The sequence below is a fragment of the Heteronotia binoei genome, chromosome 5 (assembly GCF_032191835.1).
Source record: "Heteronotia binoei isolate CCM8104 ecotype False Entrance Well chromosome 5, APGP_CSIRO_Hbin_v1, whole genome shotgun sequence".
Classification (NCBI taxonomy): domain Eukaryota; kingdom Metazoa; phylum Chordata; class Lepidosauria; order Squamata; family Gekkonidae; genus Heteronotia; species Heteronotia binoei.
In genome coordinates, this window is record NC_083227.1 from 37,204,093 (window position 1) to 37,226,419 (window position 22,327).

A 22,327-nucleotide genomic window follows, 5' to 3' on the forward strand; every position below is an offset into this window, starting at 1 on the left:
AGTTCTTGTATTGTGAGAAAGGGAGAAAAGTACGTACTTTTTTCTCTACTTTCTCCATCCCATGCATTATCTTGTAAACCTCTATCATGTCACCCCGCAGTCGACGTTTCTCCAAGCTAAAGAGTCCCAAGCGTTTCAACCTTTCTTCATAGGGAAAGTGCTCCAGCCCTTTAATCATTCTAGTTGCCCTTCTCTGGACTTTCTCCAATGCTATAATATCCTTTTTGAGGTGTGGCGACCAGAACTGCACACAGTACTCCAAATGAGACCGCACCATCGATTTATACAGGGGCATTATGATACTGGCTGATTTGTTTTCAATTCCCTTCCTAATAATTCCCAGCATGGCGTTGGCCTTTTTTATTGCAAACGCACACTGTCTTGACATTTTCAGTGAGTTATCTACCATGACCCCAAGATCTCTCTCTTGGTCAGTCTCTGCCAGTTCACACCCCATCAACTTGTATTTGTAGCTGGGATTCTTGGCCCCAATGTGCATTACTTTGCACTTGGCCACATTGAACCACATCTGCCACGTTGACGCCCACTCACCCAGCCTCAACAGATCCCTTTGGAGTTCCTCACAATCCTCTCTGGTTCTCACCACCCTGAACAATTTAGTGTCATCCGCAAACTTGGCCACTTCACTGCTCACTCCCAACTCTAAATCATTTATGAACAAGTTAAAGAGCATGGGACCCAGTACCAAGCCCTGCGGCACCCCACTGCTTACCGTCCTCCATTGCGAAGACTGCCCATTTATACTCACTCTCTGCTTCCTATTACTCAGCCAGTTTTTGATCCACAAGAGGACCTGTCCTTTTACTCCATGACTCTCAAGCTTTCTAAGGAGCCTTTGATGAGGAACTTTATCAAAAGCTTTCTGGAAGTCAAGGTAAACAACATCTATCGGGTCTCCTTTGTCCACATGTTTGTTCACCCCCTCAAAGAAATGTAACAGGTTAGTGAGGCAAGATCTTCCCTTGCAGAACCCATGCTGAGTCTTCCTCCATAACCTGTGTTCATCAATGTGCCTACTCATTCTGTCCTTGATAATGGTTTCTACCAACTTTCCCAGTATTGAAGTCAGACTGACTGGCCTGTAATTTCCCGGGTCTCCTCTGGAACCTTTTTTAAAGATTGGGATGACATTTGCTACCTTCCAGTCCTCAGGAACGGAGGCAGATTTCAATGAAAGATTACAGATTTTTGTTAGAAGATCCACAAGTTCAACTTTGAGTTCTTTCAGAACTCTCGGATGTATGCCATCCGGACCCGGTGACTTATTAGTTTTTAATTTGTCTATCAGTTGTAGGACCTCCTCTTTTGTCACCTCAATCTGACTCAGGTCTTTCAATACCCCTTCCAAAATTAGTGGTTCTGGGGCGGGCAAAAAGTTCTCATCTTCCACAGTGAAGACGGAGGCAAAAAATTCATTTAGCTTCTCAGCCATTTCCCTATCCTCCTTCAGTAATCCTTTTACCCCATGGTCATCCAAGGGCCCCACTGCCTCCCTGGCTGGTTTCCTACTTCTAATATATTTGAAGAAAGTTTTATTGTTTTATTGTTCGTCTTTATGTTTTTTGCAATATGCTCCTCATAGTCCCTTTTTGCCTGCCTGATCACAGTCTTGCATTTGATTTGCCACAGCCTGTGTTCCCTTTTACTAATCTCACTTGGACTGGTTTTCCACCGCTTAAAGGAATCCTTCTTACCTTTTACAGCTTCCATTACTTTGTTTGTTAACCACGCAGGCCTTTTCTTATGCCTTTTCTTATGCCTGTTTGTGCCTTTTCTAACTTGTGGTATGTATTTTATCTGAGCTTCTAGGATTATGGTTTTAAATAGCATCCAAACTTCCCCAAGCGTTTTGACCGTATGTACCTTTCCTTTCAGTTTCCTCCTCACATGCCTCCTCATCTCAGTGTAAATGGGTTAAGTATATGTAATGAGATAAACAGCCAATATCCCTATTTTGAGTATGTCAATTCCAAAAATTATTCTGATACACTATTCTAAAAGACGTATAACTTCATTGTTAAATGCTGATGATACTGTCATCCCGTACTAGAACTGGCCTTCAAAAATACCTGGAAGCCTTCTATCAATATTGTAAACTGAACTGTCTAATAATTAATTATGAAAAATCCAAAATTTTGATTTTTTCCCCCCAAAGAGCTGGTGCCTATTCAAGTGGAGCATTGGTACTGTGGAAATGAAACAAGTGAAAGTTTTCAGGTACCTTGGAATTAAATTTAATTACAACCTTAAATAGCCAAAGCACCACAATAGAACTACCATGAATTCCAAAAAGCGTTCGTTTTGCACCCACCTGTCCTGCAGCCCATTTAGGTATATATCAAAGGCATGGAATGATACCCCATTACTTTTCTGCTTTAGATTCCCCATTCCAGTGCCAAGCCTTTACTCTGCATTGCCTAAATGCCTTTCCATCAAGTCCTTCTTGGCAGATTTAGGCAAATACCTTCTCAAAGTAGGCCATGGCCATGTGAATTAGGAGCTCTTGATTCATTATCCCATTGCATACCAGATTCGTTTCAAGGTGCTGGTTCTTACCTTCAAAGCCCTATATGGCCAGGGACATGCATACCTTAGGGACTGCCTTTCCCCACGTGTTCCCTGGAGAGCACTTCGGTCTGGGTCAAAAAACCTACTATCTGGGTTGCATTATTGTGGGAAACCAATAAAACAGTAATATGTCAGAATGTGGGAATGTCTGTTAATTATTCTCTTGCTAATAAGCTTGGGTCAAAATGAGGGCATTTCTTTTCTATACTGGCAGACTAGAATGATATATATATTTATGTTACATGTAAAAAGGTAAATTATGTAGATATCCTGACTAGCTTTCTATTCTATATCTTGTTAGTGTGATAACTAAACTTCTTGTGTGGATGAGAACAAAGGAATTAGAAAAGTTCCCCAAAGCCCCACCTTTTCCTGTCTACGTGATGAAGTGCAAGTAACACCCCAATAACATTGATCATCCAATAGCTGGCCCCAATCCCAGTTTATTAGGAATATCACCTCCCTTTCTCTGGCAGGAATTGATGCTAAATTAACTAAGATTAGCATGCAGAAACAAACGGTTTAACACTTTCATGACTGAAGTGATTGGACTTGCAAACCCCAACAAAAAATAAATATTGTCAGTCTTTAAGGTGCTGCTGGACTTTTGTTTTATGCTACAACAGACTAACACAGTACCCCTTTTCAACTAAGTAGTCCAACACAGCAGCCAGCTCTGGGACCTCTAAATTTTATAGTGCTGTTTCTTTCTTAACCCCACCCCCAAATGTTTGCTTCTGGGTTCTATTGTTCAAACCCCCTGTAATAAAATAAATAGGAGAACAGCCTTTCCCAGAGGTGTTTTGATCCACCCAATATGCTTTTAGCATATGCTAAACCCCTTTTCCACTGTATTCTAATGTATTCTTTTTTGCATTGGTAAGCTGGAATGATGTTTAACACTATGCTACATGTTAAAAAGCGTATTCAGTGGACAGGAACCTTGCACACCTAAGTTGGTCATAAAGATACCACTTGACTCCTATTTTGTTCTACTACTTCAGACCAACACAGCTGCCCGCTTGGATCTATCATTCATGTGTCTGCAGCAATTAATGGGTTAAAACTTACCAGCTGTTTGCTCCAGAGGCCAAGGGGAGGGGGGAGGCTTTGCTTCTGAAATTCAGAATCTGAATGGGGAAAGAGACCGGGGAAGGGATGCAATAGCAGAGAGAAGCCTCGCAGCCAGGTCCTTGGAAGGTTTACTCTCAAGTAAGTCATTTCAACTTTGGAAGACAGAAATTCTGCAATTGTGTGGCTTGGGGCGAGGTTAAACAGTTTTAAGAAGTAATTTTCTGATGTATGTTTTCATTTGCTAGCCCTCGTGGTACCCCTGGCTGGTGCTGAATGGCAGGATCTGGATTTTGTAAATTGAAATAACTTCTCAGCCAGGGAGATCAGAGGTAAGAAGTGCTGGATAGCAGTATTCCCTCTAAGCTGAGTTAGCGTGAGCTAGCTCACAGATTTTTAGCCTCCAGCTCACACATTTTTGTCTTAGCTCAGGAAAAATGGCCCCGGAGCAAACTAATTTATGAAGTAGCTCACAACTTTAATGCCAGTAGCTCACAAAGTAGAATTTCTGCTCACAAGACTCTGCGCTTAGGGGGAACATTGCTGGGTAGAATTACAGAGGAAGAATCCTTCATACCTAGTGGATGGCTGCCCAAATAAGGTGCCTTTTGGCCAGCACTCCCCTGTTTGCAGTTACCCACAGCCGGGGAGTTATTCTGTTTATTTACATTAATTGTAGTTCATTGCTTGTTATTCTTTTTATTTGCATTAATTGTAGTCCACCATTTAGTTGGACTCAATACATTCAATAAACTATGCAACAGAATTTGGGTTGTGGAGCAAATGTTGTGGGAAACAAATGTTAACACGACCCATGAAATGCTGCAAAATGGCATAGTAGGATCCAACTCAGCAAACTAAACACAGTAATTCCGGGTGTACTAAAACTAAGGACAGTGATTGCCTATAGACTATACATGATTGCCAATGGAAAATGTATGATTGCTCATAGGGAATAATGGAGACTACACTGGCCCATAGGGAATAATGGAAATTAGGCTTGACCTGACTCAGCCTTCCATCCTTCCAAGGTCAGTGAAATGAGTACCCAGCTTGCTGGGGGGAAAGTGTAGATGACTGGGGAAGGCCCAGAGTCGGAAATGACTGGTGCTTGCACAGGGGGCTACCTTTACCTTTTTAACTACAGTGATTGCCCATAGATTATACATGATTGCCAATAGAGAATCCACACTTGCCCAAAGGCAATAATGCAGACCGGCTTGCCCTAAGGAGAGCAATTGCCCATAGTAGACTACAGATTGCCCATAGATTGCTAATCACTATCCTTAATTTTAGTAAAAGGTAAAGGTAGACCCCTGTGCAAGCACCAGTCATTTCCGACTCTGGGGTGATGCTGCTTTCACAACATTTTCATGGCAGACTTTTTACAGGGTGGTTTGCCATTGCCTTCCCCAGTCATCTGCACTTTCCCCCAGCAAGCTGGGTACTCATTTTACCGACCTTGGAAGGATGAAAGGCTGAGTCAACCTCGAGCTGGCTACCTGAACCAGCTTCTGCTGGGATCGAATTCAGGTCATGAGCAGAGGGCTCCAACTGCAGTACTGCAGCTTTACCACTCTGCGCTATGGGGCAAGTAATTTAGAACTCGTGCCCTAATGATTTATCCAAGTAACTTTGTGAAGTGCTACCCTATTAGTTGCTCAGAAAAGCCCTCTTTAATGATTCGGTTTTGTTGAGTTTGCAGCAAGCCAGGAGAGTGGGTGCCTTCCTGACCCTCTCAGGCAGACCATTCATGGGGTCAATAACAAAGAAGACATGGGTCTGATCCAGCCAGTGGAGGGACTGAAGAAGGGCAGTAATATGCCTGTTGCATCCAGCTCCTGCTAATAGCTGAGCCCTGGCCTTCTGCACCAGCTGGAGGTTTTGAATTGGTTTTGTGGAGAGACCAATGCCCAGTGCATTGATCTAGTCTAGTCCTGATGCTGCTGTGGCATGGATTCTGGTGGCCAGATCAGCTATATCAAGGGAAGGGAGCATTTTCCCAGCTAGGCTGAGTTGGGAGAAAGCCTTTTTCTGCAACTGCATTACCATGCTTCTCTACCAAGAGTGTTGGGCCCAGTATAATGCTGAGGCTCTTAGCTTAGTTGGCGAGGGTTAGCTGAACCCCACTGAAAGCGAGGAACATAATGTCCTTCATGATCTCTGCTTTCTCAACCAGTACTGCATCTGCCTTTCCAGGGTTCAGTTTCACTTTGTTCACTCTTAGCCATTTAACCAGAGCAGCCGGGAAGCAGTTGAGGGCCTCTGCCACATCACTACTGCCTCCCCTGCTGCTGATCCCCCCAGCAGCCCCTGTGCCCTGACCTGGAGAGGCCTGAGGTCCCTCTGCCCCTTTCCCTCTGCTGCCTGCTTGGGCAGAGCTATTGCCCAGCCCTTCCAGACTATTGAGGAGTTCCCTGCAGTACTTAAGCCCTTACCATTCGCTTTGTCCTGGGCTCCACACTTTACCTTCAGATGCACCCACTGCACAGAAATTAGATGCCAAGCTCCTAACATCAACAGCAGATTTTCAAAGGGCCAAAACCAGATGTTTTCCTTTCCTGAAGGACCAAACAAGCATATATTTAAAAACTTGTTTGCAGATGACACTAAATTGTTCAGGGTGGTGAGAACCAGAGAGGATTGTGAGGAACTCCAAAGGGATCTGTTGAGGATGGGTGAGTGGGCGTCAACGTGGAAGGACTTTGATGATTTATAACAGGCACCCATGGAAAGCCAATGAGGTTATTACAAGGCAGCAAGATTTATAGTTTTTGAGATAGACAGGTTTTAGACAGAAAGGAGTGAGTCTTTTTTGTTGTTTCTTTAATCTTTTGTTATCAAGAGCCTGTATTTCTTATCTGTGAATACTGCTAGATCAATACATTTGCTGTGCATATAAGCCATATCAGGAATTATTTCAACTGAGCTTGACTTGAAGGGAATACTAAAGAAGTCAGGGTATGTGCTTCCCTGAGATAGGATTATGGTCATCAGCTCTGACTGTGATCTGTAATAATAATAATAATAATAATAATAATAATAGATTTTATTTGTATCCCGCCCATCCCGCCTAGGCGGCTCAGGGCGGCTAACAACATTCCATACATTAACATAAATAGGTAAAACTTTAAATTTAACAATTAAAAAAAAATCTGTATAGAATGCAGCCCCCTTATAGTGGTCAGGATTCTGGGATTCAATTTTCACCAGGTTTCCATACCTCCAGAAGAATTTTTTCTTTTGCTTCCCCATATAGGAATGACCAATCTCTCTCTCTCTCCCTCCATACCCCCTCCCAAGAAGCTGGGAACATAAGAGAGACTATGGTGGAGACAGACAAAGGCATTCTATCTGAAGAATGGCTGGGGAGTTTCTCAGGAAGATCTCAAGAAACTGTTTCCTTCCAAAATGAATTGGCTGCAAGTGAGTATTTTTCCCCATTGTGTCAAGGGAACGGGCAAGGAATAGCCATGGGAAGTTTCATCTTCACTTCTGAGCAACTCTTGGTTTGGTAGAATTATTCCACCCTGCTGAGTAAGGAGGGAGGGAGGCCTTCTGAGGCCTGGAATCTAGAGGCTGAGCTTAACTGTGGCTTTTGGGTGGCTGCACTCTTCTTAAATAGTGGATATTCCAGGGAAAGAGGGGGGTTACCTAAGAACAGCCGTACTGGATGAAGCCAAAGACACATCAAACCTTTCCTACAGCCATCCCTTGGATGCCTTCAGGCCTCACTATTAGTTGGAGATGGGTTTGTGTGCTTTCTTTGGAACTGTACTACCTTGCAGGGGTGGCCTGTAGCAGGTGGTCCCATCAGTTAACACTGCAATCAAAGGATAAGTGGCTTAAGCCAAATCACGGAGCACCCTGTTGTGGTGAGAGGAACCAATCCTCACTCTCAAGAGGGAGGAATTGAGAGTTATTGAAGAGATTCCCCCTGAAACTGTCAGCCCAGTAAACAGCGTCAGATTCTCAGTTGAAACCTAGTTTGTTTGAGCCACAACAGAAGAAAGCACAGTAACCACCTTCCGTGTCCCTGAGAGGCAAGCGCCCAGTTCCTTCCCAGAGGTGAAGCCCCTTGCAGCCTCTTGAGGCAGGAAAACATTTGCCACAGAAACACACACAGAAAAGCCAGATATGCCTTTCCGGTCAGTGTGCTCTGATGCCTGGGTTTCTCCAAGGCTGGCCAGCACCATGAGAACCCTCTGCTGCTCTAAGGGCCTGCCAAACTAACTTCCCCACACTTATATTACATCACCCTGGTCATGCTGAATACATGCACACCTGCACAAACTCTGTGTGTTCAACGTGTAGGTGTTTGGGGACAATGGAATAGGACACACTCTTCTGGGGTCTTATCTGGACGTTTTGACACTGCGTGTTCCTCTGGGGGCAGCTTCCAGAGGGCCTTACTCTACTGTAATAAGTTAATGATCTTGGGTCCTGATGACCAGTCTTCTGGCTATCACTTGCTGACAATAAGATACCCTTCTTTCCAGAGAGACAGGCTGACTATGCTTTTAGGAAAGGCAGAAATGCCTGGATGATTCAGACATGGCTGCACATTAGACAATAGACAGGCCTGGCTAAGATGCAGAGAACGGCTCAGAAATAGCAAGGAAATGGCTCTAACTTTGAGAAAAGCAGCCGTACACTGCAAGGTTGGTTTTCTCATTGGTCATTACATGGCCCCCAAAAAACTTTTCCAAAAACCATGGGGGTCCTCTTTGAAGTGTGGGGTTCACTTGGTGAGCTCCTGACTCCCCACCCCCCCCAGAAAAAATGTATTTTGGGAAGGCTGTAAACCAGCTCCTTCCTGGTTCTGTTCACGAGTGGAATCATAGAATCAGAGAGTTCAAAGGGACCTCCAGGGTCATTTATTCCAGGGTGGCCAAACTTGTTTAATGTAAGAGTCACATAGAATAAATGTAGATGTTTGAGAGCGGCAGGACATGAATATCAGAAGATGGCAAAAACCTCCAGGCTGGGGAGTTTCCCTTGCCAAACTGGCGTGGAGAAAAATTGCTGACTGACCCAAACATGTCAATTAGCATTTCCCTGGATGTATAAGAAGGAGCTACAAAAACTGAGCACTGATGCAACCCTTTTTGCCCTCTGTTACCCAAAGGGTTGTGAGGATATCCTGAGTTTGCTGGGGGAATTAGCTAGGAGACCCAGACAAGCAAGTGGGGGTAACAAGCAGGATTTCCATCTATGTTTACAGGGATTTTTCCCTCAGTAGAACTCTCAAGCGAACCAGGCCTTAATTAATGAAATGATTGTTATTAATAAAAGTTAAAGAAATACAAATAAAACTGATCATTTGAAGAGCACTCTAAACACACATACAAGTTCAGAAAATAAAGGTAGAAGCTTATAAAGACAAAAACGAATTTATTCTATGGAACTACATTTACCTGTCCAAAGAACATAGATCCAAGTAGAATGATGAGCAAAACAAACCAGCGTTCCACGCAAGTGTACCCAACCTTGTGGCTGACGATCAGTAGACGACCAAACACGCACACACACTCTCTTGGACATAGGGTGGTTGATATAACTTTGAGCAATAACGCAATTGTTCCTAGAACAATGCTGCGATGGTATGAATGAAACAATGTATTTGAACCAGGGAAGCTGCATAGCTTTCCCATGGGTTGTGAATGCAATGTAACGTTCATGTGAAAATGTCTCTTGTGCTTTGTGACCTCTAATACACAGGACAAGAGAACTATTACTAAGGGGTGTTATGAGATTAAAATGGTTTTGACTGTATACTCACATAGGATGAACCAGGTAGGGGAAAATCAGGCAAGTTGGGGAAATGGGTTAGTTGTACTGCCTTTTCTGGAAATTAATCTTTGGCATTTTGATTTAAAAGAGGGAAGAGAACTGCCAAAAACCAGACTTTTGCATCTTTAGGATCACTTTTCCCATACAAGCCGCTGACCAGTATTTGATGACATGCATTCTATGTGATTGTAGGACCTATTTTGATCCTATTTGCAGACCAGGTAAAAGTCTAGAAGAATGATCCTGTGAGATGTTGAGAAAGAAGGTTGCCTGCGTCACCTTGTCCAAGGTACCAGACTAAGTCCTTCAAGGGAGGAGGGGTCCAGGCATAACACCTCCTTCTCATGAATTGTATAAGTTCACAGAATCAGCATTTTTGTCAAATGGCCATCTAGCCTCTGCTTAAAAACCTTCAAGGAAGGAGAGCCCGCCACCTCCTGAGGAAGCCTGTTCCACTGAGGAACCACTCTAACTGACAGAATGTTCTTCTTAACATTGAACTGGAAACTCTTCCAATTTAATTTATACCCATTGGTTCTGGTCCTACCATCTGGGGCAACAAAAAACAATTTGGCATCATCCTCTATTAGGGGTGTCAAACTTATTTGTTACGAGGGCCACATCCGACATAACTGAGACCTTGTTGGGCCGGGTCATGTCAAGCTAGGCCGTGTGTGTTCCTATTTAAGATTAAGTAGCAGAGAACCTTAAAATAAAACATGCTTAAAACATTAGCACTCATTGGTCCTAAAGGTGCTTTAAAGGTGCCAGCCAGTTGCTTGGAGGGCCTGATTTGGTCCCCAGGAAGGTTGACACCCCTGTTCTATATGACAGCCCTTCAAGTACTTGAAGATGGTGATCATATCACCTCTCAATCATCTCCGGCTTGGAAGGGTGGGAAGGATGAGAGGGTCCCATGGGCCAGATTAAAGCCTTGGGTGGGCCGGTTCTGGCCTGCGGGCCATATGTCTGACACTCCTGCCCAGGGCCAGCCCTGCCACTTGGTAAACTAGGTGGTTGCCTAGGGCACTGGGAGGTAGGGGCCCTGAATTGGGCTTCCCCCCTCCTCCCTAGGCAAATGCCTAGTTCGCTGCCTTCCCCTCCCTTCCCTCCAGGGCCGGCCCGACGCCCTGGGGTGCCCTAGGCAGACTTGCTGCCTGGCGCCCCCCCAAGCACCTCCACGGTTCCCTCCTGCTGCTCCGCGCCCCCCCCCGGTGTCCCGCCCCCCCCCCGGGCACTTTGCTTGCCTGCCCACCACTACTAAAAGAGACGGCGCTCCGCTCGCTCCCTTCCCTTCCCCCTGGGGCTTGCAGGCTAAAAGTAAGCTTAGCCGGTGAGCAGTTTGCGCCTGTGCATTTTGTTAAGAGACAAAATGTGGGACGCTGCGCTGGGGGAAGGACGGGCAGCGGTGGGCCGGAGAGGGCTAGTGGCGGCAACGGCGGGTAGGGGGGAGGGAGGCAAACTAAGCACTTGCCTGGGGCACTGGAGGGGGGGTGATAGCCCAATTTGCCGCCCCCTGCCTTTTGGCGCCCTAGGCAACTGCCTAGTTTGCCTAGTTGGAGGGCTAGCCCTGCTCCCCTCCCTGGTCAATTTCATTGCCGGGGAACCGGCGCTGAAGTGCCATACTCCCTGGCGGGCCATCAAAAGCCACCCCCGCCCCGCTGAAGACTCACTTAAAGTCAGCGCCACCGGGCCTGCTGGCCGCAGCAGGAAGGAAAGGGTGCCCACCTCCACCTCCTCCCACTTTCTGGATGGGAAGGAAGTGGGAGGAGGGAGCTGCAGCGCACACCCTTTCCTTCCCGCTGCGGCCAGCGGGCCCGGCGGTGCTGATGTTAAGTTAATCTTTGGCAGGGCGGGAGTGGCTTTAGATGGCCCACCGATGAGTACAGCGCTGGATCGCTGGTTCCCCAGCACTGAAATTGACTAGAGAGAGAGAGGAAAGAAGAGGTGTGGCCGCGGGGGGGATAAGGTGCGGGGGGAGGCGGGTTGTTAAGCGCTGGCGAACCAAACTGTGTGTCGACATGGGGCAGAGGGAGAAGGAGGATGTGCAGGGGGATGGGAGCATGGAGCCGCAGGGGGTGCCGTAGGGGAGTGCCAGGCAGCGAGTCTGCCCAGGGCGCCATGGGCGTCAGTTCGCCCCTGTCCCAGATCCTTTTCACACATACTACTGCCAAGACAAGTCTCTCCCATCGTATAATGATGCGTTTGATTTTTCCTACCTAGATGCATAACTTTACATTTAATCCTGTTAAAAGTTCATTTTATTGGTTTCAGCCCAGTTTTCCAGCCTGTCAAGATCATCCTGTATCCTGCCTCTGTCTTCTACTGTATTCACAACCCTTCCCAATTTAACAAAGCAGGAGTCAAGTTCACTTTACGAGCAACCAAGTTTTTTTCAGAACGTAAGCTTTTGTGTGCTCTCTAAGCACACTTCATCAGACGAACAGATCAAGTATAAGTACATGAAAGCTTATGTTTTGAAGCCACAATACTTGATCTGCTCATCTGATGAAGTATGCTTAGAGAGCACATGAAAGCTTACGTTCTGAATAAAACTTGGTTGCTCTTAAAGGTGCACTTGACTCCTGCTTTGTTCAACTGCTTCAGACCAACACGGCTACCTTCCCAATTTAGTATCATCTGTAAATTTAATAAGCATTCCCTCTCTTCCTTCATCCAAATCATTTATGAAGATGTCAAACAAAACAGGCCTCAGGACATATTCTTGAGGTACTCCACTTGTCACTCCTCTCCAAGAGGATAAGCAACCATTCACAAGCACTCTTTGTGTGCAATCTGTCAACCAGTTACAGATCAACCTAACAGTAACAGGATCCAAACCACATTTAACCAACTTGTCAGTAAGAACAGTATATGGAACCTTATCAAAAGCTTTACCGAAATCAAGATAAATGATGTCTACAGCATTCCTCTGATCCAACAAGGTAGTAACTTTCTCAAAGGAGAGGTTAGTTTGACATGATTTGTTCTTGAGAAACCCATGCTAGCTCTTAGTAATCACAGTCATCCTTTCTAATGTTCAAAATGACTGATTATTTGTTCTGAAACTTCCAGACATAGACATCAAGCTGACAGGTCAGTAAACTGGATCCTCCTTTTTCCCCTCCTTGAAGATGGCAATATTTGCCTGCCTCCAGTCTTCCGGCACTTCACTTGTTCTCCAAGAATTCTCAAAAATAATGGCCAGAGGCTCAGAAAGCTGAGGCTGGTTGGTTGCAACAGAGCCGGCTGAAACTGAATCCATCGAAGATGGAGGTGCTGTGTCTAGGTTATAGGGGGCTGGGATCAGGGGTCAGGATCCCATTCTTCGATGGGGCTCCATTGATGCCACATCAAGGGTGAAGAGCTTGGAGGTATTTCTGGATGCCTCTCTACCTATGGAGGCCCAGGTTACCACCACTGCCAGATTGGCCTTTTTCCATCTGAGGTGGGTCAGGCAGTTGGTCCCATATCTTGACCCCCACGACCTGGCCGCAGTAACCCATGCAATGGTCACTTCCAGGCTAGATTAATGTAACTCTCTCTAGGTGGGGCTGCCCTTGACCCTCCTCCGGAAACTCTAGCTCAGGGGTGGGGAACAGTGGCTCTCCAGATGTTTTTTGCCTACAACTCCCATCAGCCCCAGCCTGCATGACCAATGGCTGGGGCTGATGGGAGTTGTAGGCAAAAAACATCTGGAGAGCCACTGTTCCCCACCCCTGCTCTAGCTGGTGGAGAGCACTGCTGCATGGAAGTTAACTTCGTTGCCTATACGGGCATGGATTCATCCTGTGCTGCGTGAACTGCACTGGCTACCGGATCTGGTTCAAGGTGTTGGTACTAACCTTTAAAGCCCTATATGGCCAGGGGCTAGCATACCTTCAGGACTGCTTCTCCCTGTATGAGCCCCATAGGCCCTTACGGTTAGCAAAGCAACAACTTCTGGTAATACCCGGCCCCAGAGACGTCCATCTGGCCCCTGACTGGTGGAATGAGCTTCCCCTGGAGATCCGTGCCCTGGGATCTGCTTCAATTCCGCAGGGCCTGTGAAACAGAGTTCTTTCGCCAGGCTTTCAGCTGAGGCAGTGGGTGTCACTTGTTACCCGCCTCCCCCCCTCATTCCATCCTAGCGCTACAAGATCTGCTGAACTTGGGACAATAGGTCACATCTGTGAGGCAGAATCTGCCATTTTAATCTTTGTAATATTAGATTTTATATTTTAAATTGGTTTTTTACTGTTTTTACCATGGACTGTTTTTATGATGTACCCCACCCTGAGCCTGTTCTACGGGAAGGGCAGCCTAAAAATAGAATAAAATAAATAAAAATAAAATATTTCATTGTCATGTGCACAGAATCAAAAGAGGTGCATGACAAGTCAAATGGGAAAAGTGAGGGAACAATTCTTTGCCACTTTTCTCCTAAAAGTACATATGGGGAATCTGAAGAGAGGAGATATAGGCAGAATATAAAAACAGCTCTACAAGAAGGTTTCAAAGGGACAAGATATGACCAGCATCTCAGTTTGGGAGAAAAGAAGATCTGATCAAAGAAATGTACACTCATTCAAGAGCGGTGCCTGACTGATGCCTTGGCTTCTTGCATGAGTGCTGATTGAAACTCTTTATTTTAGGAGCAGATGTAGAGGAGACACCTGGGGAATTCCAGGGCTTCACTTCGGAAAAACCCGAGAATGAAGATGCCGAAGGACACTATGGAGATGGACCACAGAGGCAGGAGGGAAGCCACACAGGTAAGAGGAGGGATAAACCCACTCCTTGCCCAGAAGAGGGTTTCCATGAAATCCCACACCAAGAAGAAAGCTCAATCAAAGAGAGAAGGAACAGAGGCCTTTATCCTAACCAGAGAATCCACTCCAGGGAAAATGAAAGTGTTGCATTTACAAAGACCTTCAGTCAGAGAATGATTGTCATTTTACAGACACAGATTCCCTTAGGAGAGAAACCATACAATTGAAGAAGATATTGGATTTATATTCCACCCACCACTCCGAAGCGTCTCAGAGCGGCTCACAATCTCCTTTACCTTCCTCCCCCACAACAGACACCCTGTGAGGTGGGTGGGGCTGAGAGGGCTCTCACAGCAGCTGCTCTTTCAAGGACAACCTCTGCCAGAGCTATGGCTGATCCAAGGCCATACTAGCAGGTGCAAGTGGAGGAGTGAAGAATCAAACCTGGTTCTCCCAGATAAGAGTCCGCGCACTTAACCACTACACCAAACTGGCTCTTTGCTTGCAGTACAGAAAGTGCTTCAGCCATAAAAGAGCCTTCATGTAAAAAAAAAAAATCACACAGCTGGGGAGTGATATAAATGGTCAGAGTCCAAACCTAGCATCTCTTGTGCAGGAGGCTTAATATACTTTTTATGTGTATATTATTGTTCACTTAAATGTACAGCAGGAAGAAGCAGCTGAAATATTTAGAGTGCTGATGGAAATTCAGTTGTAGATCAGGTATATTTGGGTGGGTTTTAACAGTATCTCTTTCTTTGTTCCTGCAGGTGACAATGAGAGGAATGAGGAGGATGAGAAACTGCATCCTCAATCACCAGATGAAGTCAAGAATGAAGACTTGAGAGGAAACTTCAGCAATCAAGTTGGACCTAAGAGGAGGAAAAACCAGATGGTCAAGGAGACGGGTAAACCCATTCCTTGCCAAGGGGAGGATTTCCAAGAAGAAATTCACATGGTGAAGGAAACATACAAGTGCTTGGTGTGTGGAATGAACTTCTCAGATCAATCCCAGTATAAGGTCCATTTACAAATACACATTGAAAAGAAGACTCATCAATGGCTGGAGTCTGGAAAGACCATGACTCGGAGAGCACAGTTCCTTCGATATGAAAAAACACATCCAGGAGAGAAACCTTATAGTTGCTCAGTGAGTGGCAAGAGATTCTCAGAGAAAGCAGACCTTTTTCAACACCAAAGGATTTGCTCTGCAGAGAAGCTACTTACTAGCTCAGAGGCTGGAATAGCATTCTCTGAAGGAGGAAACGGAAATATAGATTTTTCAAAGTACAGTATAGTAGATGCACATAAATGTTTTTGGTGCAGAAAGTACTTCAGATACAGATCACAACTCCTTGTGCACCAAAGAATCCACAGAGGGGAGAAGCCTTTTGAATGCTCAGAGTGTGGAAAGAGATTCAGTCACAATGGTAATCTTCATCAGCATCTGAGAACCCACACAGGGGAGAAGCCTTTTGAATGCTCAGAGTGTGGGAAGGGATTCCGTCGGAGTGCCCATCTTCAAAATCATCTAACAACCCACACAGGGGAGAAGCCTTTTGAATGCTCAGAGTGTGGGAAGAGATTCGGTTACAATGGCAATCTTCAACAGCATCTGAGAATCCACAGAGGGGAGAAGCCTTTTGAATGCTCAGAGTGTGGGAAGAGATTCAGGCACAATGGCAGTCTTCAACAGCATCTGAGAACTCATACAGGGGATAAGCCTTTTGAATGCTCTGAGTGTGGAAAGAGATTCTGTCAGAATGGCGCTCTTCAAAATCATCTAACAACCCACACAGGGGAGAAACCTTTTGAATGCTCAGAGTGTGGGAAGAGATTCAGGCACAATGGCAATCTTCAACAGCATCTGAGAACCCACACAGGGGAGAAGCCTTTTGAATGCTCAGAGTGTGGGAAGAGGTTCACTCACAATGGCAATCTTCAACAGCATCTGAGAACCCACACAGAAAATCTGTTTGAATGTTCAGACTGTGGGAAGAGATTCAGCCACAGAAGCACTCTTCAAAATCATCTAAGAACCCACACAGGGGAGAAGCCTTTTGAATGCTCAGAGTGTGGGAAGAGATTCAGGCTCAGTGGTTATCTTCAAGAGCATCTAAGAACCCACACAGGGGTGAAGCCTTTTGAATGCTCTGAATGTGGGAAGCGTTTCATTTCCAGTGTCCATCTTAAAAGTCATCTAAGATCCCACATAGAGGAGAAACCCTTTGAATGCATAGAGTGTGGGAAGAGATTCAGTTGCAGTGGCAATCTTCAACAGCATCTAAGAACCCACACAGGAGTGAAGCCTTTTGAATGCTCTGAATGTGGGAAGAGATTCATTTCCAGTGTCTATCTTAAAAGTCATCTAAGATCCCACATAGGGGAGAAACCCTTTGAATGCTTAGAGTGTGGGAAGAGATTCAATCGCAATGGCAATCTTCAACAGCATCTAAGAACCCACACAGGAGAGAAGCCTTTTGAATGCTCTGAGTGTGGGAGGAGATGCAGTTATAGTGGCGATCTTCAAAGACATCTAAGATATCACACTGGGGAGAAGCCTCTGATATGCTCCATGTGTGGAAAGAGATTCAATCACGGCAGCCATCTTCAGCTGCACCTAAGAACCCACACAGGGGAGAAGCCTTTTGAATGCTCAGAATGTAGGAAGGGATTCAGTCAAAGTGGTGCTCTTAAAAATCATCTAAGAATCCACACAGGGGAGAAACCTTTTGAATGTTCAGAGTGTCGGAAGAGATTCAGGCACTCTGGCACTCTTCAAAATCATGTAAGAACGCACACAGGGGAGAAGCCTTTTGAATGCTCAGAGTGTGGGAAGGGATTCAGTCAGGCTAGCCATCTTCAAAATCATCTACGAACCCACACAGGGGAGAAGCCTTTTGAATGCTCAGAGTGTAAAAAGAGATTCAGTCGGAGTGACACTCTTCAAAATCATCTAAGAACCCACACAGGAGAAGCCTTTTGAATGTTCATTGTGTGGAAAGGCATTCAGCTGCAGTTCCAGTCATCATAATCATCTAAGAACCCACACAGGGGAGAAGTTGTTTTGAATTCTCAGAGCGTAAGGAGAGATTCTATCCAAGCAGTGCTCTTCAAAAGCATCTCAGAAGCCATGTAACTGCTTAGCCCAGAGGTGTCAAACTCATTTGTTATGAGGGCCAGATATGATATAAATGTCACTTTGTCAGCTGCAGTCATCTGTGCCATATAATGTAATGCCAGTTACCAGAGAGAATAACTTTACAAAGAACAAGAAGCAAACCCAATGAACAATGTTATTTTTACTCAAAATATTAACATGCTTAAAACAATAATAGTATTGCCTTTTTAAACACTCTTTGACCCTTCTTGCTCTCAATTGTTGCATCAAAATCTGGAGTCATTGTCTGAGCTGCAGTGATCTTGAGTATGCTGTTTAGGTATATTATCTGTAAGCTGAGAAGGTACTTTTGATTTATGAGTATTTATTACAGAAAAAAAGTTGTTCACAGACATACCTTGTTCCATAATAGACAGAATTTTAGAAGCAAAAGTCTTAAGCTGGAGTTAATTTGGATCCCAAAATTGGTAAAATCTCCTTATGCCAACTTCAGTAAGATTACCCTTCAACACAGCATCACATTGCTCCCCCATCTAACTGTGATTTGTGGCATCCTTTCATTCATAGGTGGGGAGAAGAAAGAAAAGGGCTGTTCAGCAAATAAGATGATGAAAGGAATATTGAGGTTGAGTGAAATTTTCATAGCATGTCAAATATTTTGTCTCATGGGGCACCTGTTTTAAGTAGAATCATAAGATTCCCTTTAAAACAATGGGTATGGAGTTTATTTGTACCCTATCTAACTCCCCAACAGGAACTGAAAGTGGCTTATGATATTTTATAAGGTTGAGGAAATAAAATAGGCCCAGGGTTATCAACAAGGTTTCTGGACATTTGAACTTGGGGCTCCCATATCCTAGCCTAATGCTGTAACTGCTGTCAGTACAAATGGGTCACATCAGAATGACTGCATCTGAACCCAGTTGAAAAAAGGTTCTGGTTTATCACTGATACTGAAAAACAGAAGCTCCAAACAATTACTGATGGTTCTGAAGGCTGCCATAGAACCGAGAGGAGAGGCAAACTACTCAGGCTGGTCTCCAGAAAGCATTCTTCCGTATCGATTTTGAATTCCCCATGGAGATGACAACAGCAAGCTTTGCCTCTGCCTGAAACAGCAACTGTGCTGAAAACAGACCAGGGATTACTGCTGAGAGACAGCAGCAAGTTGGTGGAACCAAGGCTGCTGGGTCACTGGATCAGCCTTGAGAACTAGGCATTAACAAGAGGGCATGGAGCCAAGAGTGACAGAATCAGTTCTGTCTCTTGGAACAGAGATGATCCCCACAAAGTGAGTCAGAAAATAAGCTCAGCAGGCTTGAATCATGACTACTTTGTTGTCCCTGAAGACAACAAAGAAACTCCACCCACTTCAGCAGGCCTCCAAAACTTCAAAGAGGTGGAACTGAAGAGGTGGAAATAACTCTTATAAGCCTTATCTGCAAGTTAAACATCAACAGGCTAGAGCCTGCTTGGCAAGCTTCAGCAGCGAACCAGCAAGCAAAAAATGGATATGTTACTCCAAGAGAGATTATATATAAATAAGATAGACAAATAAAAGAAAACAGAAGAATACAAACAGAATTTTTGAAAGATAAAACTGAGTGCAGCAACACTTCCCTTCACCTCAGTCTAGAACCAGAAGTTTGCTGATGGGAAATTGTTTTGAAGCCTTTACAGGCCAGTCCTTCAGGGGTAAATGAAACATTGGTGCAGAACACCACAGCTCAGTTATTAACAGGAGGTAAATGGATACATATGATGTTCATTGTGCAGTGACTCCATTGATTACCCATCGGTTACCAGGCACATTTTAAGGTATTGGCCTTCATAGCCTTGGTCTCTCATGTCTCTCCTCCACGTTCCACCATGAAGGAAAGCATTTATGTTAATATGACCCATGAAACGCTGCAGAATTACACAGTAGACTCCGGCTTACAACAACCTAAATGCAGAAGACAGCAGGAGTCAAGGTGCACCTTTAAAACCAAGTTTTATTTAGAACATAAGCTTTTGTGTGATCTCTAAGCACACATCATCAGATCACCTCGTTGGTTGGTCTTAAAGGTGCATTTGTTTAGTTTGCAAGATCACCTATGTCAAGGGGAGGGGCCATTTTTTAAGCTGCGGCTTGGGAGCCTCATGTGGCTCCTTCACACGTATTGTGTGGCTCTTGAAGCCCACACCGCCCCATTGGCTGGCTGACAGAAGGCATTTGTTTTTTCAAATCACTTCTCCAAGCCAAGTCAGCCAGTGGCTTGGAGAATGCATTTAAAGTTAAAGTTGCTTTCTTTCCACCTCTCCCTCCCTCCTCCCATCTATTTTCCTTGCAACTCTCAAGCACCTGATGTTCATGCCTTGTGGCTCTCAAACATCTGATGTTTATTCTACATGACTCTTTCATTAAGCAAGTTTGGCCACCCCTAAGCTAGACTTTTGCAACTGCATTAATTTGCTTCTCCAGCAATAATGTTGGGTCCAGTATAACACCAAGGCTCTTAACTGAGGTGGCGAGAGTTAGCTGAACCCCACTGAAACAGAGGAACATAATGCCCTTCATGACCTCTGCTTTTTTAACCTGTACTACTTCTCCAGTACTGCTACTCCAGAGATCAGTTTCAGTTTGTTCACTCTTAGCCATTTAACCACAGCAGCTGGGAAGCAGTTGAGGACCTCTGCCACATCACTACTGCCTCCCCCTACTCCTGATCCCCCCAGCAGCCCCTGTGCCCTGACCTGGAGAGGCTTGAGGCTTCTCTACCGCTCCCCTGCTGGCTGCTTGGAGAGAGCTGTTGCCCAGCCCTTCCAGCCTGTTAAGGAGCTCCCTGCAATGGTTAAGCCCTTCCCAGTTGTTTTGTCCTGGTGTCACTTTATCTTGAGATGCACCTGCTAGACAGACTGGTCCCTGAAAACCAGAGGCTCATATGTGAAAGTTAAATTTCTAGTTCAGAAACCAGGTAAAAGAAGTGTCACATGCCTAAGCAACAGAGATCAGTCAGACAATGGGGTTATTAACCAATCATATGTTTTCCCGCCAAAGGGTCCATGTTGGAAGTCGTAACAAAGTTCCTTTCTTGTTTCTATAAATGGATTGTGTAAACTCAAATCAGAGTTGTTGAGCCTGCTTCTCCTGGACCTGCACAGGTTTAAAAAATTCTATTTTTTTCTGCTAAAGTGTCTCTGGGTTGGGGTGCGGTTGTGGTCACCTTTAGGTTGACTGGGTGTGTCCATAAAATTCCAGTACACATAACATCCACAGCAGATTTTTCAAGAAGTTTTTCTTTCATGAAGGACCAAACAAGCAACTCTGAAAAAGCTTGATATTTAAAATAATGCATTAATCCTGACCAGCGGCGTCACTAGGGCAGGGCCAAGGGGGCCATCGGCCCTCCCCCAGAGCATTCTCATTGGCCCCAGGAAGGGGCTGGCCCTGGACAACGGAGCCTCCAGCAGCCCGCCGCATTGCGGCGTGGCTGCCGGGGAGATTTCCCCCCCTCCGGAGGAGAGAGCGGGCAAACTAGCGCGCTTTTGGCAGGGGGCGGGGGGGTGACGCAGCCCTCCAAAAGGGGTGATGCCCAATGGGGGGGAGGGTGACTTGAATCAGTTACACCCCAGGGTGCAACCCACCCTAGTGACGCCTCTAATCCTGACCCACATACTACAACACAGACATTTCTTCTGATCTGCTTTGGTGTCTCTTAAGCAGGGTCAGCGATATAACTCCATTCCCTTTTGGTTTCTTTCGCCATTTTCATATCTTTCCTTCTTCCTCTTCATAGGCAATTGAATGAGAGTGTTTTTCCATAGTAAGGGGCTATGCAAGAGAAATGGGAAGGAGATGGAAGAGGAGAACCTAAAAGGCCCTGGAACGGACAAGAGATTGAGGAAAAGTCCCCATCCCATCCAGGCAGTGAGTGATGTTGAATTTGAGGAAAGAGCTGTGCCAGAGATCTTGGTGCAGGACACGGTGGCTACAGATGTATACAGCCGATGCTTCCGGCAGTTCTGTTACCATGAGGCTGATGGGCCCCGAGAGTTTTGCAGCCAGCTCCATGGACTGTGCAACCACTGGCTGAAGCCGCAGAGGAACACCAAGAAGCAGATGCTGGACCTGGTGATCCTGGAACAGTTCCTGGCTGCCTTGCCCCAGGAAATGCAACGCTGGGTCAGAGGCTGCGAGCCAGAGACAAGTTCCCAGGCAGTGGCCCTGGCTGAAGGTTTCCTCCTGAGTCAGGCAGAGGAGAAGAGGCAGGCAGAGCAGGTGAAGTCCAGAATACACCTCTTCAGCTTGTTCCATTCCTTCTCTTACCTCTGCCCCTTGCAGTTGTTTCAGATGTGGGAATAATTCATGAAGATGGAAGCATTTAAGCATTGACCTTATCCTAAGCTTTTCTGTTGGATATTTGTCTGAGTGTGCATGTTAACTATCATCAGCTTTCTTCTGACTTATGGCAACCCTATGAATTAATGTCCTCCTAACAGTGCTGGCTCGTGGGCAAATAGTGCCCTAGGCAGGCGCCCCCATGGGTGCGCTCCACTTGCCCCCCCGCCGCTGCCAGCCTCCTCTGGTCCGCCGCCTTGCTCTTCTCCCCCCCCCACCTCGCTCCTCTTCCCCCCCCCCCACACTCCTCTTACCGCTGCTGCTGCCAGCCTCCTCCGGCCCGCTGCCATGCTCTGCTTGCCCCCCCCATGCTTTGCTCAGCTCGCTCCCCCCCCCCCCAGGCTCGCTGCAACTAAAACAGCCCAACAGGCTTCTTGCAGCCCATGGCTGTGCGTTTAACCAAATGCACAGGCGTGGGCTGCTAGAAGGCAGTAGGGCTGTAGTTGCAGCGAGTGGGGGGGGGGCCCAAGCAAGCGGAGCATGGCGGCAGCGGGGGTGGGAGTGGAGCATGGTGGCGGCGGACTGGAGGAGGCTGGCGGTGGCTGCGGTAGCAGCGTTGGTGGGGAGTGGGAGGCAAACTGGCCAGTTGCCTTGAGCACTGCTGCCCCCTGTCTCTTGGTG

The 22,327-nt window shown here is 45.9% G+C and overlaps 2 protein-coding genes across 2 annotated transcripts in view; both read left to right on the forward strand.

Annotated features, from left to right (window-relative positions):
- The first annotated feature begins 3,781 nt into the window (after positions 1–3,781).
- On the forward strand, positions 3,782–17,210 carry LOC132572290 (oocyte zinc finger protein XlCOF6-like). The gene is made up of 4 exons (XM_060239184.1): positions 3,782–3,801; positions 6,964–7,086; positions 14,088–14,207; positions 14,975–17,210. The coding sequence occupies exons 2-4, from the start codon at positions 6,987–6,989 to the stop codon at positions 17,188–17,190; spliced, it is 2,436 nt and encodes an 811-aa protein (XP_060095167.1). The 5' UTR covers positions 3,782–3,801; positions 6,964–6,986; the 3' UTR covers positions 17,191–17,210.
- A 3,953-nt stretch (positions 17,211–21,163) lies between these two features.
- The window catches only part of LOC132571947 (oocyte zinc finger protein XlCOF6-like), a 39,741-nt gene continuing 38,577 nt past the window's right edge, over positions 21,164–22,327 (forward strand). Inside the window, exon 1 of the mRNA XM_060238739.1 lies at positions 21,164–21,586. Within this exon, the coding sequence (XP_060094722.1) occupies positions 21,164–21,586 (423 nt within the window). The remainder of the gene's footprint in view (positions 21,587–22,327) is intronic.